The 15572-nt window shown below is 37.6% G+C and overlaps 1 protein-coding gene across 2 annotated transcripts in view; it reads left to right on the plus strand.

Annotated features, from left to right (window-relative positions):
* Nucleotides 1–15572, plus strand: part of ncam2 (neural cell adhesion molecule 2) — a 164217-nt gene that overhangs the window by 118604 nt on the left and 30041 nt on the right. For both annotated transcript variants that reach the window (XM_026913261.3, XM_053234095.1), the window contains exons 4-8: nt 2454–2597; nt 2953–3087; nt 9103–9220; nt 10642–10802; nt 13879–14024. In XM_026913261.3, the coding sequence (XP_026769062.3) occupies nt 2454–2597; nt 2953–3087; nt 9103–9220; nt 10642–10802; nt 13879–14024 (704 nt within the window). The remainder of the gene's footprint in view (nt 1–2453; nt 2598–2952; nt 3088–9102; nt 9221–10641; nt 10803–13878; nt 14025–15572) is intronic.

A 15572-nucleotide genomic window follows, 5' to 3' on the forward strand; every position in this document is an offset into this window, starting at 1 on the left:
AAAGATAACTGTCAGTACAAATGTAAGAAGGCAGCGCACATTTCTCCTTCAAACAAATAAATAGCTTTACATGTAGTCCAACTACGGTATTCACTGCCTTGTAACCACCAGATATTCTTTGAAATATTCTTTGTAATGCTACACAATTTTTCAGCATATATATATATATATATATATATATATATATATATATATATGGAGCATGATTCCTCCACTACGTGCAAAAGCTTGCTATTGAAGAAGCTGTTTTCATAATGAATGGATGGCATTCAATGCCTTTACAAAAACAGCTTCCCAATCAGACCTAAAAGGGTGCATTTCATTTGATGATGTTTGACAAAGAGGCTGGTGTAAACCTAAATTTAATTCTTCAAGAAATGAGACAGCTGAGGCACATGACAAGTGCAGGGAGTGAGAAAGGATAAATGAAACAAAGAGAAAAAAGAGACAAAAAAGGAGAGAGAAATGACATGCTGAAGAAATGGGGACAGAAATGAGGAGACATTACATGGAAGCCATGGCAGAATGACATTTTCTCAGTGGCTACAGAATGCTTTAAGCAAGATGACTGTTATCCAGCTCGAATTTCGTTTACATTCATGTGAAAATGATGGCATCAAGGTAGATGTAGGTAAAGTGAAATAAAAACAAGGATAATGGAAGAAATGTGTGAAATGTGAAGAAAATAGGAAAAGTTCTAGTTCAAGAGACAAAAAAACATACGTGATTTAAAGGGATTTTGAAATAAATATGCTAAACAGAAAGCCAAAGAAGATCTTAAAGGGAAAGATAAAGTCATCATGATAAAGATTCTTTATTTTAGGTGATTTTATTAATCTTTACTGCATATAATGAATAGGTTGCTATGAAACGTCCAGAAATATTGTGTAAGTTTCCTCTCTCATTTCTGAGCTTTTGATTTTGTAGCAGGCTTGGCATTTACTGAGAGCTCTTCAGGAAGATATATTTTGAGCAGAGGAAATGTGTAAACAGGCATGATTCACAGATCAATACTCAGAGCTGATGTGCTGACGTGGGACTGATGAAGTTTTTCATTCTCTTTAAGCATTTCTTTTTTCTGAAGGAGAGAAGCTGCTATATGCTACGGTTTCCCACGCAACCTGAGCGCTCCACTTGCTAGCGTGTGAAAAACTGATTTAATGGAATATCTCAACTAATTCTCACTTGTGTAACTGTGAATAATCATAGACAAAGTGCTAACTAGACTCTAGGAACTGTTCCAATAGCAGAAGTAGACATGTCTCCTGCTCTTGTTTTTATGATTATTTATTTATTTATGTGGTTCAAAGTCAGGGATTGTTCAGATATGAAGGAGCCAGCATGCTTCTTTTGATGAACTCATTAAGATGAAATGTTTTAGCCGGTGCACTGGTGTCTTATCCAGACTGTATTCCCACACCACCTCCAGTGTTTCTGGAATAGGATCAAGTCAAATCAAGTGGGTTTTATTGCCAATCCTCTATATAACTTGTATACATTGGATGGTAATGTTTCTTACGTACTATGGAGCAATAATACAGGAGCATGGTACGTAGGACTACATTTGCAAAATGTACAATCAGTACACAAATATACAAGTGCACTAGTCTAGTATCACTATCAAATGGGTGTGTGATCATTCAAAGGCGTGTGTTGGGAAGAGTCTTGATTAATCCAGGTGGGTGTTGGGGGCAGAAGTGTGTTTAGCAGTCTGACCTCCTCAGGGATGAAGCTGTCGCAGAGTCTAGTGGTGGCACGGATTCACCCATACCATATGCCAGATGGCAGCAGGGTGAAGAGTTGATGAGAGGGGTGTGAGGGTCATCCACAATGCTAGTGGCCTTGCAGATGCAGCACTTGTGATAGAATGTCTCAGTGGTGGGAATAGAGACCACAATACTCTTCTCAGCTGTCCTTACAATCCTCTGTAGGATCTTGTAGTCTGAGCTGGTGCTGTTGCCATGCCAAACAATGAGACAGCTGGCCAAGATACTCTTTACTGACTCCCTGTAAAAGGTTTTGTGGATGGAAATAAGGAGTTTTGCACCTCTACAGGAAGTGGGGTTGCTCAGGGGTTTCTTCTTCCTAGATAAGCAGATGGTGTTGAGGTTCCAGGTTGGGTCATCCATGATGTGCATACCAAGGTATTTGCAGCTTTTTACTCTCTCTACCTTTGCGCCATTGATGTGCAGTGGAGAGTGATCACCACGGGTCCTCCTGAATCAACAGGAGTCAATCATCTTCTTTCATTTTTTTATGGACAAAGAAAATATGATGTGGATGGGGGTAGCTCCCTGTACAAGTGTGAAAGGACTTGCGTAGACACCCCCACACACAGCAGCCCACCACATTTAACCATTTGTCATCCTTTCCAGTAAAAGAGCACATTTTTTCTGTTAAAATATCATATAATATTGCTATGATCTGTGGTCTGTGCTGTCCTGTCCTCCCAGAAAAACTAACATTCAGGGAGGTGCCATCACCTCAGGAGTTCCGGCAGGGCGATGTGGCCGAGGTGGTGTGTGATGTCACCAGCTCCCCTGTGCCTGTGGTCGCATGGTACTACAACAATATGGAGATCACTGAGGACACTGACAGTGAGTCTCTGGTTAAGTCTAGGGAAAAAAAAAACTTTTTAGAGGCAAGTAATTTCTGCAGTGGAATAATTAAGTTTTCAAAGTTCAAAAAGTAATGTATTATAGAAAAAAGACAGAAATCAAGACTCAAGACAAGTTTTATTATTCTGCTATTAGGTCTGACTCTAAATTCAAAGCAGACTATTTTTAGATTGTAAAATTAAAGGGGTTTGATGGAATGTTTTATCCTTGGTTTTAGAAATCGTGCCGTTAACATGACTATAGTGTAATCAAATGCCATTCTCAGCTGTAAATATAGCTCTTTTGATATTTTAATTAGGATTTTTTAATTAATTTGCCATGGCTTCCTTTTCAGAGTTTCAGCTCCTACCAAACAACAACCTACAAGTCCAGAGAGTCACTAAAGCAGATGAGGGTGTGTACCGCTGCGAAGCCCGAGTGGAGGCCAGGGGTGAGATTGACTTCAGAGATATCATCCTGGTTGTCAATGGTGAGTTTTGCATCACAGACAAAGTGCTATAATGGCTGTGCAGTGAATACTCATAGTGATGTCTGGCAAAAGAGAATCAGCAAAAGTAATAGTTTCAGGTGTGCCTAGAGCACTATTTTCAATACTTTTTTGAACAATGGGCATACCCTGCACCCTTTATACAGTGTACAGATATAATTTTAATTTCAACAGAATGATTCAGTGCACAGTGTTCCTGAAATCAAAGCTAATACTCAGTGATGATTTTGCTTTCCTCTATTAAAATTGCCCTGTATAGAAGACTATGATCTCCTAGCTATTAGCCATCATGATGATGATACTGGACTTTTGGCTGAAGATGAACAGCGATGATATGGAGAGATTAACCATGATATTTTATGTCTGATGTGATGAGGGTGAACATAGGCCAGAGTCTCTACAGCACCCCACTGAAATCTCTCCCACTGATCTAATAAGGTTGCTCAATGAGGCATGGCCGATAATCTGGCAGACATGACAACACACATCAGAGGCTAACCTAAAACAAATGAAGCAACCACACACACACACACACACACACACACAGCCACCGCTGCACGCCGTATAAACATATTAGTGTGTCTGCTTTTCAATTTGAATCAGTTTGAGACATAGGAAATATACTCACAAAAACATAAAGACTATTCTCTCTTTGTGTCTTTGATTAATATATGTCAAATTAACTAAAAGATTTGGGTTTTTCCCCTTATATTTAGCAAAAACATTTAACTAAAGACAGAGAACTGTAAAATGACCTGTTTTTATGGCAAGCTGATCGGTGCTAAATGGCCAAACTTGCTGAGTGATTTAAGCCTCAGCCAGATGCTTGACTGGCCTGGTTTGATGTCTTTATGCCCAATTATGTCTCATATTAGCAATGCTGTTCCAGTTGGGTTCTTTCATCTGGGAATGAGTTCAATTAGATTATAGCCTTTGGAAAATAGCTATTGATTGGCAAGAAATTCAGTGATAATCTGGTTGGACTTCAATGCCTGACTACCAAACCCAGTGTAGAGTGTGTTTTATTTAAATGCCTCATCATGTCCTATATGTGCCTATGTGGCATTATACAATAGGAGTACTATTATGACTTCTAAGTCAATATTTTAGTATAGACATGTTAGTTTTCCTTAGACCTTCAAAATGGTTCTACTTTTTTCAGTCTCAAAACAAAGGCTGTGATTGCCATGATCCTTCAGAATACTTTCTAATTATTAAAATTAAGCAATTTTTAATATCAGTATATTTTAATGGTACTATCACAAATGCAAAGACTTTGAACAATGTGTGATAGTTTATATTTTGAATGCCTAAATTCCAAAAACCATAACTTAGTCAAAAAAACATGCAGGCAGTCAAAGCCACCAATATCAGTGGAGTACTCAGGCAAAAACAAGGAAATGGGCATGGAATGTGTGGCCAAGGTCTCATATAAATGAACGGCTCGAGAATTATTATTGTACAAATGCTACTGCTCTGCAAGTAAAGACCGCAAAATCTATGTGTATTATGATTTAAAATATATTGGATTTGATTAGATTCATATAGTTATTACAGTTACTCATGCAAGAACAAAAGAAATAGACCATTTTCTTCACCTCCGTTCTGCATGCCGTGCTTCCCTTGGCAACAGTGCCAGATATGTTTTCTGTCTTCTGATATACTTTTGTAGATGTTAACCAGTGTGACCCTCTAGCACACATAAATTCTCACCTCTGTAAGGGCAGTAAGTTTGTTTGTTTCAGTTATTCCTCTTATAATCAAATATGTCTTCTCAGGAGAGAAAACACTGCACACTGCTTTGGTTCTGTGCTTGTACACTGTTTATGTCACCCCACTTCAATGCTAATAGACTACTTCACTAAATGTAAATCAGGCAGGTGATATGCCATATTACACACATACACACACGCACATTTAGATATTTTAATGTTATAACATATACTATACACCACACACACACACACACACACAGACATATATATATATATATATATATATATATATATATATATATATATATATATATATATATATATGTCTGTGTGTGTGTGTGTGTGTGAGTGTGTGGTGTATAGTATATGTTATAATATTAAAATATCTAAAATATCAAAATCACAAAAGCAATATATATGTATGTATATATATATATATATATATATATATATATATATATATATATATATATATATATATAGTCAGGTCCAGAAATATTTGGACAATGACAGAGATTTTGTGATTTTGCCTTTATACACCACCACAATGGATTTCAAATAAAACAATAAAGATGTGATTGAAGTGTAGACTTACAGCTTTATTTTAAGAGGTTCCACAAAAATATGGCATTTACCATTTAGGAATTACAGCCATTTTCATCACTCCATTTTCAGGGGCTGAAAGGTATTTGGACAAAGTGACATAATATTTGTCACTATATATAACCATAATTTTAATACTTGGATGAAAATCCTTTGCAGTCAATGACTGCCTTAAGTCTGGAGCCCATGTTCTCAAAACTCAAATTCTGAGTTTCCTCCCTGGTGATGCTTTGCCAGGCCTTCACTGCAGCCACCTTCAGTTGCTGCTTGTTTGTGGGTCTTTCTGCCTTCAGTCTTGTCTTCATTAAGTGAAAAGCATGCTCTACTGGGTTGAGATCAGGCGACTGACTTGGCCTTTGAAGAATATTCCATTTCTTTGCCTTCAAAAAGTCTTGAGTTGCTTTCGCAGTATGTTTAGGGTCATTATCCACCTGCACTGTGAAGTGGTGTCCTATCAGTTTTGTAGCATTTGGCTGAATGTGAGCAGAGAGTATAGCCCTATACACCTCAGAATTCATCTTGCTACTTCTGTCAGCAGTCACATCATCAATAAACACCAGTGAGCCCATTCCATTGGCAGCCATACATGCCCATGCCATAACACTGGCTCCACCATGTTTGACACACGATGTGGTATACTTTGGATCATGAGCTGTTCCTTTCTTTCACCATACTTTTCTCTTCCCATCATTCTGGTACAAGTTAATCTTGGTTTCATCAGTCCAAAGAATCTTATTCCAGAACATGGGAGGCTTTTTTAGATGTTTTCTGGCAAAGTCTAATCTGGCTTTCCTGTTCTTGAATCTTCCCAGTGGTTTGCACCTTGTTGTAAACCCTCTGTATTTACATTCATGAAGGCGTCTCTTGATTGTAGATTTTGACAATGATACGCCTACCTTCTCCAGACTATTCTTGACTTCTGTTGATGTTGTGAAGGGGTTTTTCTTCACCAAGGAAAGGATTTTGCGATCATCCACTTTAGTTGTCTTCAGTGGTCTTCCAGGCCTTTCAATGTTGTTGAGCTCACCAGTGCTTTCTTTTTTTTTAAGAATGTACCCAACTGTTGATTTGGCCACACCTAAGGTTTTTGCTGTCTCTCTTATAGATTTATGTTGTTTTTTCAGCCTAATGATGGCCTCCTTCACTTGCATTGAGATCTCCTTGGACTTCATATTGGTAGTTCCAGTTGAACAGCTGCCAAATGCCAACTCAATACCTGATATCAACTCCAGACCTTTTATCTACTTCATTAGTCTTGAGGTAACGAGGGAATGGACCGCACCTGGTCAATTAACTTCTTGTCAGTCAATTGTCCAAATACCTTTAAGCCCCTGAAAATGGAAGTACTTTGCTTAAAATGGCTGTAATTCCTAAATGGTAAATGCCATATTTTTGTGGAACCTCTTAAAATAAAGCTGAAAGTCTATGCTTCGAAATCCATTGTGGTGCTGTATAAAGGCAAAATCACAAAAACTCATTGTACAAATACTTCCAGACCAGGACTGTATATATATATATATATATATATATATATATATATATATATATATATATATATATATATACATATATAATAATAACATTAAAATATCTAAAAATGTGTGTGTATGTGTGTAAAATGGCATATCACCTGCCTGATTTACATTTAGTGAAGTAGTCTATTAGCATTGAAGTAGGGTGACATAAACAGTGTACAAGCACAGAACCAAAGCAGTGTGCAGTGTTTTCTCTCCTGAGAAGACATATTTGATTATAAGAGGAATAATTGAACCTCAGCTATAATGGTGACAGCCCCATCACAGCCTCCACTGCCGTCAGCTAATCTGCAATCACTGCACTTTCAAAGGGCCTCCGTCACAGAAATTCTTCTTATCATCCTGTTGCCTACCTCCCACAATTTCTTTCTAAACTTCTCCCCCACAATCATACATCACCAACTGATTGCATTCTCTATCACATAATAACTGCAGGAAGATTGGTGAATTAATTCGAACTAGACCGTCAGTAGTTTGGGCATTTCTAAAGAATGACCCATTATGTGTGTTCTGTTTAACAAATAGTGTGTGCATTTATGGTGTCTAATAGAGGGGGAGAGAGATGTTTTAGTTGATCTAATATGCTGCCAAGCCAGCCTGAAACTGACCATGAATAAAACATCCCCTTAATTTAATCTTTTTACCCTAGCTCATACTCCATTAAATTATGTTATGTCTTAAATGGAGCATAATTCAAAATGACACCCATTTTAGATGGCAGAGTCCCATCCATTTGTCAACCCAAAACAGCTGGAGTAAGGAAACAAAGTAGACAAGCATGTAAATTGTCAAATAGCAGAATAAGCTGAAAATTTTGCTTTGCTAAGAAAATATCAGTGCTCCACTGAAACACAAATTAGGAAAAATTTAAACTATTTTTACAATTATGTGGTTGTTATGCATTGCATTTTTTTGCTCTGCACAAATGTTAAGCCTCCATGTTATTACTCTATATGGCCAAAAGTATGTGGAAACCTGACCATCACACCCATACTTGGTTCTTCCCCAAACTGTTGCCACAAAGTTGGAAGCACACAATCGTGTAGGGTGTCTTTGTATGCGGTAGCATTAAGATTTCCTTTCCAGCACAATGTGAGGTCCATGAAGACATGTTTTTGCAAAGGTTGGTGTGGAAGGACTCGAGTTGGAGCCCTGACCTCAACCTTACTGAACACCTTTGGGATGAATCGTAATAATGGCTTCACACCAGGCCTTCCGGCCCAACATCAGTGCCCAACCTCTTGCACTCCTATGGCTGAATGGGCATAAAACCTCACAGCCATGTTCTAAAAACTAGTGGAAAGCCTTCCCAGAAGAGTGGAGGCTGTTATTACAGCAAAAGGGGGGCTAAATCTATAATAGGATGTTCAACAAGGACATATGGGTATGATTGGTCAGGTGTCCACATTCTCCTGGCCGTATATTATATGTCTTACCTTCAATAAATAATGGAATGGAATATAAAATAGTTACATTATGTTAAGCAAGCATTGAGGTATGTGAATATTGATAAAAAAAGAAAAGAAATCTTGTGCAAATCATTTTAAGAATTGCTTATGCACAGATCACTGTGAACATGTAGCTAATTTATCAGAATGTCAATGTAGAATCTCATAGGTCATCTCGCTGACCAACCACTTGACTTTTTGTTCTCCTGATTAACCTTTCACAATATAATAAAACTGAACTGGATCGGAAATATTGATTTAAAGCCGGAAAGTGCTTTTGTTTATTTATTCTATCATTGTTATTTTAAAGTGCAGTCACGTCAAGGCTGATAATGCATGCATGGAATATGATGACTTGTGAGTAAGCAGCTGTTTTACATGTGTATCTGGGCGTGAATTTAAAGCTGGCTTATTAGGAATTATAATTTAAGTTAGAGGGGCCACAGGAGTTTTTATAATAATATAATAATAATAATATAATTTTATATGATAATAATAATAATAATAATAATAATAATAATAATAATAACATTTTATTTATAAGTGCCTTTCGTGGTACCCAAGGACACTGTACAGTTACAAGAAAAAAATACAAAAAAAAAAAAAATCATAGTCATAGTAACATAGTAAGTAAATTGGTCAGGAATAACAGGTCTAGCTTTCAATTAATAGCAAACTGGGTTCTTTCCCCAACAGTTCCTCCAGTGTTGTCCGTGCCACAGCAGTCCTTCAATGCAACAGCTGACTATGGTGAATCTGTGACATTTACCTGCAGGGCTTATGGCTCTCCTGAACCTGATGTTACCTGGCACAGGTATAATTCACTGCATCCTGACACACACCTCCTTATTTCGTTCAACACCCTGTAAACTGTGAATTTGGTAGTGTATTTATAACAAACAATAAGCAGTGATGATGTGAAGGACACCCCACCTGTCAAATTCACCTTATTCACCAGGGTTTTAGGTTTGTGGCCTAAAAAACAATACCTTACCAATGGTTACCTTTTCTCTTATTCTGCTATCAGAATAAGTATGTTAAGAAACATCGTTTATCCAAAATAACTGTCCTGTTACAACCCAAAATGAAACAGATGAATTTCCCCTAAAAGGTTTTGTGCTTTAAAACATATTTTTCTCTCAGGAGTTGAGGGTTTTGCCATATAATAGCCCCACAGCAAGTCTGAGAAAAGAATTGAGGAGTCGCAAAAAAAGGTCCATAATGACACATTTTGCTTCAGAGTGGACACTTTTCACCTCTAATGTGTGGGCTTTGAGTGACAGGCGACCCAACATGTTGATTACAGGCCCTCAATCACTGTAATTACCTCTACTGAGATTGGCAAGAGAAGAAGATGAGTCCAATTGGTGCCAAGAACTGGTGCATGCTGACCTTTTATGAATGAGTCTAACCAAACTCTAAAGGAAACACTGAGACAGCACCACCAATTAAAGTACACCTGCTGAAACCTGCACTTTAATTGTATTTCAAGTTGCATTTACTTATTTATTCTTGTATATAATTGGGAATTGAATAAAGAGTGAGTACTTTGTTTTTGTTATGCCGTTTGAGTTGCTTGTTCAAGATTCAGGCCATATTTTTACTATGACTGTACTGTTTCACCTTAATCTCTCTGATATGACATTATATATATTATTCTTGAAATTTCTAAAACAGGTTGTAAGATAATTATATGTGACTGCCTACTCTATGTCTGATCAAGACTAGTTCAATCATATATCATACCACTCACAATGCAGTGTCATCCAGTCCTATAGCGGCTCCGATGCCACACATGGCCAATGTGTCTATTACGTATGACTCCCAGTATTCTCACAGTATTTTTTTTTTCTTAATTGTCTGTTGCCACATATGCCCCTCTGCTTTAAACAGATTTCATTTCCACTCAATCCAAATACATTAAATTACTCTTATATTAATATACTTTATGTAATATTAATAAACTGCTCAATTGCCACTGTGCACCTTTATGTATAGAGCTTGAGTTATATGTTTACTTCTTCCAATGTGCAGAGAAATGACTGAATAAAACTGTGATATTTTGTAACATAGTTTGTTTTGTCTGTCTTTCTCTCTGTTTTTACTTGTGCTACTTATTATGTATCCTTGCAGCTTTATATTTCTTTTCTGTTATGTTTTTTTTATACTTTTGCATTTTGAGCAGTAATGTTTCTGTAGCAGGCTGAAATGTGTTTACCCTGTTATGTCTGGTAGGAAGGGAGTTGAACTCCAGGAGTCAGAGCAGTATGTAATGCGAGCCCGAGGTACCACACTCACTATTCGCAACATTAAACAGGACGATGGCGGCTCCTACACCTGCAAGGCCTCCAACAAGGCTGGCGATGTGCAGCGTGAGATTTTTCTCAAAGTATTTGGTGAGGACTATCTTTTTTCCTGCTTACATAACTCGTGCACTCGTGCTACAGTAGTTTATTTTTATAATGATATAATTTATCAATATATCATTATAATCTCTCAAGCATTTACAAATAGATATAAGGCTGCACAAATTTAAATTTTAAAGAATAAAAAGAAATTTGGTTGGAAAACTCCACATCAGTTGAATGTCAGATTGATCTTTCATATCAGGGGCTAGCTGAACATAAGTACTATCATAAGTCAGGATGTAAAACCCAACGATTGGGCGTAGTTAGTTTCAGTGATGCCAAATTTCAGTTTCACCACAGACAATTAAGTTACATCATAATTGTTGTTGTTGTTCTTTCAGCTGCTCCCATTAGGGGTCGCCACAGTGGATCATTGGTCCGCATGTTTGACTTGGCACAGGTTTTACACTGGATGCCCTTCCTGACACAATCCTCCCATTTTATCCGGGCTTGGGACCAGCATTGAGAGTGCACTCCCAGTGGCTGGGTTGGTTCCCTGCCCAGGAATCAAACCCGAGCCGTAGCAGTGAGAGCGCGGGATCCTTAGCTGCTAGACCACCAGGGACAAGGTACATAATTATTAGTGCATAAAGTGATCATAGATCAAAACTGTGTCGCAGAGAGTGAAATATTTCACCACTACCAGCCAATCAGAAACACAATCTGACAGGAAATATTAAATATTTAACAGGAAATGCTACAAACCGCCCAGGTGGTAGAGGTGGTAGAGCATGGGCCTCTTTATCTCAGGATCATGAGTTTGAGCCCCATGCTGGACACCAACCCCAGCCACTGGGGGTGCACAGGCTAGTCCCAAGCCTGGATAAATGGGGAGGGTTGTATCAGGAAGGGCCTCTATAAAACCTATGCCAAGTCAATATGTGGACAATGGAAGGTGATCTGCTGTGGCAACCCCTAACAGCTGAAAGAACATCAACAACAAGAGGAAATTCTACATGATTGGGTCGTGTTAATGTCTGTCTTTTTTCAGTGTAATATATTTACTACAATTTAGTTATATGTTAACCCTAGATAAATGAGAAAAATCAAAATAATTGTGGTAACAATAAAGTGGTAACTCAATTTACCACCTCTTGTATTTCTATTTTATACTGGTATGCACCATTTATAATCGTAGCCGAATGAGGTAAATATAAATGTAAATTCTGTTTCTTGGGCTCTGGTGCAACAAATTTAACAGCATTTTCATAACAAGCCATGGCAGCGACAAATAACTAATGCCTACAAACTTAATCCACATCTGAATACACCAAACAACAATGTAATATTACATTTATCTTACAAAATAATATTACAGATTTTTAAAATATTATTTCAGTATCTCTATTTGCTAACATTTTGCTGCCTGAGGAAAAAGCTTGCTACACTCGCTGACATAAAAATAGCCTTAATCCCTCCTGTTTACATGTTCCATTACAGAAACTATATTTCTGTGAGTTTTCTATGTCCAGTGTAATGTCCTATAACTATCTACATGAAGAAATCCTCCTAACAGAATACAGAGAAAACAAAATGGATTTTTAGACATAAATGCTCTTCCTACTCTGCACATGGCAGCATTGTTCAAATTGTTTGAAAAGAATCACTGGTTTTATTTACTGTGAATGTTGCACCTAACAGGCGGTTGGTGTAAATTTTAAAGTTACACCAACTGCATTGAAACTATGTCACTTGGTGCAACCCTTAATTTTTTAGTAGTTGATAGACACAAATGTAGTGCCAATTTACATTCAAATTAGTCTACCATAGAACTTGGCTGTTGCACATGGCTGTACATCTGATTGTGTGCTTAAATGTGTACTATAACACGTGTATATGTGTATATAACACAATGCAGGTAATATAAAAAAGTATGACTGGGTGCAGAGAAGTTATAGAGAAGAAAAGATTCTGCTGTTAAGAGGAATGAGAGAGTTTTTTTTTTTTGCCATAAACAGGTTCATAAAATAATTTAAGAAAATAGGTGACACTCTCTTTATGGCCAAGAATTTCAATTTAGATTTTCATGAAGCTGCCAGCATCCTCTTAGATTATTCAGATAGCACCTTGTCAGCTCATGTAAATGTATGGAGATTTATTCTGTAGTCATCAGAATCCTTTCAATGTGCAAGCAAAGGACATTTTTCACAGAGTTCATTTCAATGATGCCTAGTTATTGCATGGGAGGTTAGTTTGCAAAGGGTGATGGGAAACGTAGTTTAACTTACCATATGTCTCATCTGTCTCACTTCTCCATACTAATAAGACTTATTTCTCATTCTAATAAAGTCCATGTCAGAGTCTTAGGTTTCAGTTCTCTGGACATGCTCTATCTAATCTCATAGAACCGTACTGAAATATACAATTATTATCATGCTTATATGACACCACTCCCTCAAAGAGCTTCTAGTTCTAGTTTTCTTTCTATTTAGTACTGCCAGATACTTTGACTTCAGGCATTTATTTTTCTGATCTCATCATGTAATTAGTTTTGCAGACTAATGAACCATGTCTAAATTGCAAACATACACAGTTTCAGTTATTTATCTTTGTAATCTCAACAGCAGGATTGCTATGTTGGGGTAATTCATTTTGAACGTGTCAGGAGACATATTAAACACAGAACTGCTCAGTGGGACTGTTTCATATGTATTGATGCACTGTCAGGGGCCACAGATATAAATCTGTGTCTCATTGATTTATGATATTAAAATGTGACCTGTGGGATAAAAGCTCTTATGTATATTTATTGAGGTAAGTGCAGCAGTGCAGCTTCTCTTACACCATTTCACCTGGAGCAGAAAGGTGTTACTCTATTGATCATCAATCCCACACAAAAAGCAAATCATCACAAAATATATAACATAAGCATAAGTAATTGTGTTTGTGTACGCATGTGTATTCAAGCATGCATGGTGCCTGCATTCCAATTGACAATCAACTGTCTATATTTTAGCAGTATCACATAATTTTTAGAACATTTTGATTTGGCTTATTTGATGGCTTTGTAAATAACTTGTTTTTCACTATACATTATGGATGGTCTGTTTTATTCTGCTTATAGTCCAACCACACATCACTAAGCTGAGAAACGTGACAGCCGTGGAGGGCAGCGCTGCTATGATCTCCTGTAAAGCTGAGGGTGAACCCCTGCCTGAGATCTCCTGGAGGAGAGCCAGCGATGGACAGAGCTTCTCCTATGGACAAAAGGTACAACTCTAGACAGGTACAGATACAGCTGGACATGCCACTTGGTAAGCAGTAATTAGTTTTGTATAAGCACTGTAATGTGGCACTTTAAAGACCACTAAAAAAACTCATGTAATCTGCCCTGATATAAATGTGTGAAATACAAACATGAGTAATCATGATGTATTCATTGCATCAGAATATGGTTGCTGTGTACCCACCCAGTGTCTGTGCATAATTAAATATAGCTCTCCAATGTTCCACAAATTCTGTACCTTTCAATTTGGTGAGAAAGCATGGCATTTGATTGATGCACTCATTGTCTTCTGTGTGAGCTTCAGTATTTGAAATCCATCAACTACGGTCAGAGCTGTTAGAGCTCAGAAGCTGGCATGCCCTTATGAAGCCACCAGAGCTGCACAGCACATGAGATAAAGTTCAGTTTCTTCCTCCATGTTCTGTGCCTGCGTTGAATAAAAATGCGTGCTGCACAATAGTTAATTCAACAGGGATGCCCAGTCCGGTATCATGAAAAGAAGGGGAGCTGTCAAAGAACATTAGAATACCATAAAAGCACAGTTGTTAGGCAGCAACAATGGAGGTAAATGGAGTTGCTCTTCAGTGAAGCAGTCTGTGGATCTTTGACAGGAGCTTTATGAAAGACCCTGCCACCATGCTTAATCTAGCAGCGACTGCTCGGCAAGCAATTTAAATGGCCTGCCTGATGGGAAAGGTAAAGAATAATCAAGGAGGGATGTGTAGCAAAGAAGAAGCACCTCCAGTTACTCAATGTTAGTGTAACAGAATTCACATTGTAGAAATATTGCAGTTAGGAGCAGGAGATCCACTGGAGAGCTACTGTAATGCACTACCCTCTTCTTAATTCTAATATTCGAGGCCTAAACACTTATGTAAATGGTCTTCCATTTTACCATTGTTTAGTAGTGAAAGCAAACTGAAATTTTTTTAACACATCATCACTCTCGAAAAGTGCTCAAGTGTGAATTAAATGGTTATGAGAACTTTAAGGCATATTTCATTAGTAATGTAAGCACAAAATAACTGATATTCAAAGGTGTGAGTAATGAGAGACAAAAAGTAGCCCTCTTTGTGTAACCTCTCACAATGAGGAGAGTAACTCATTCTCTCTAATCAAACACAACACCACCATGTCCAAGTTGTATCACCAATATAACCCTCAATACATTCCTAAAAATGCCAGTGTAATATCTCTGTGATATTTAAAAACTTGCACATGCTTTTTTGTAAAGTAGCGTGGATTACTATAGTGCTCTTTTGTACTGTACTCTTTTGAACTATGAAAGAACTGTATTACAAATGTATGAGTTCAGAATAACATTCCCACTGTACTCAGAATGAGGGAACATCCTGCACGATCTCTTAAACTTGTGATCAATCCTGCACAGTGGGTTGGAGGAACTTTGGCCCATTCTTCCTTACAAAACTGCTTCAACTCAGTGATGTTAGTTCCCTGCATGAACTGCTCTTTTTAGGTCCTTCCACAATATTTCCATTGGATTAAGGTCTGGACTTTGACTTGGCCATTCC

This window comes from Pangasianodon hypophthalmus, chromosome 5 (genome assembly GCF_027358585.1).
Source record: "Pangasianodon hypophthalmus isolate fPanHyp1 chromosome 5, fPanHyp1.pri, whole genome shotgun sequence".
Lineage (NCBI taxonomy): Eukaryota > Metazoa > Chordata > Actinopteri > Siluriformes > Pangasiidae > Pangasianodon > Pangasianodon hypophthalmus.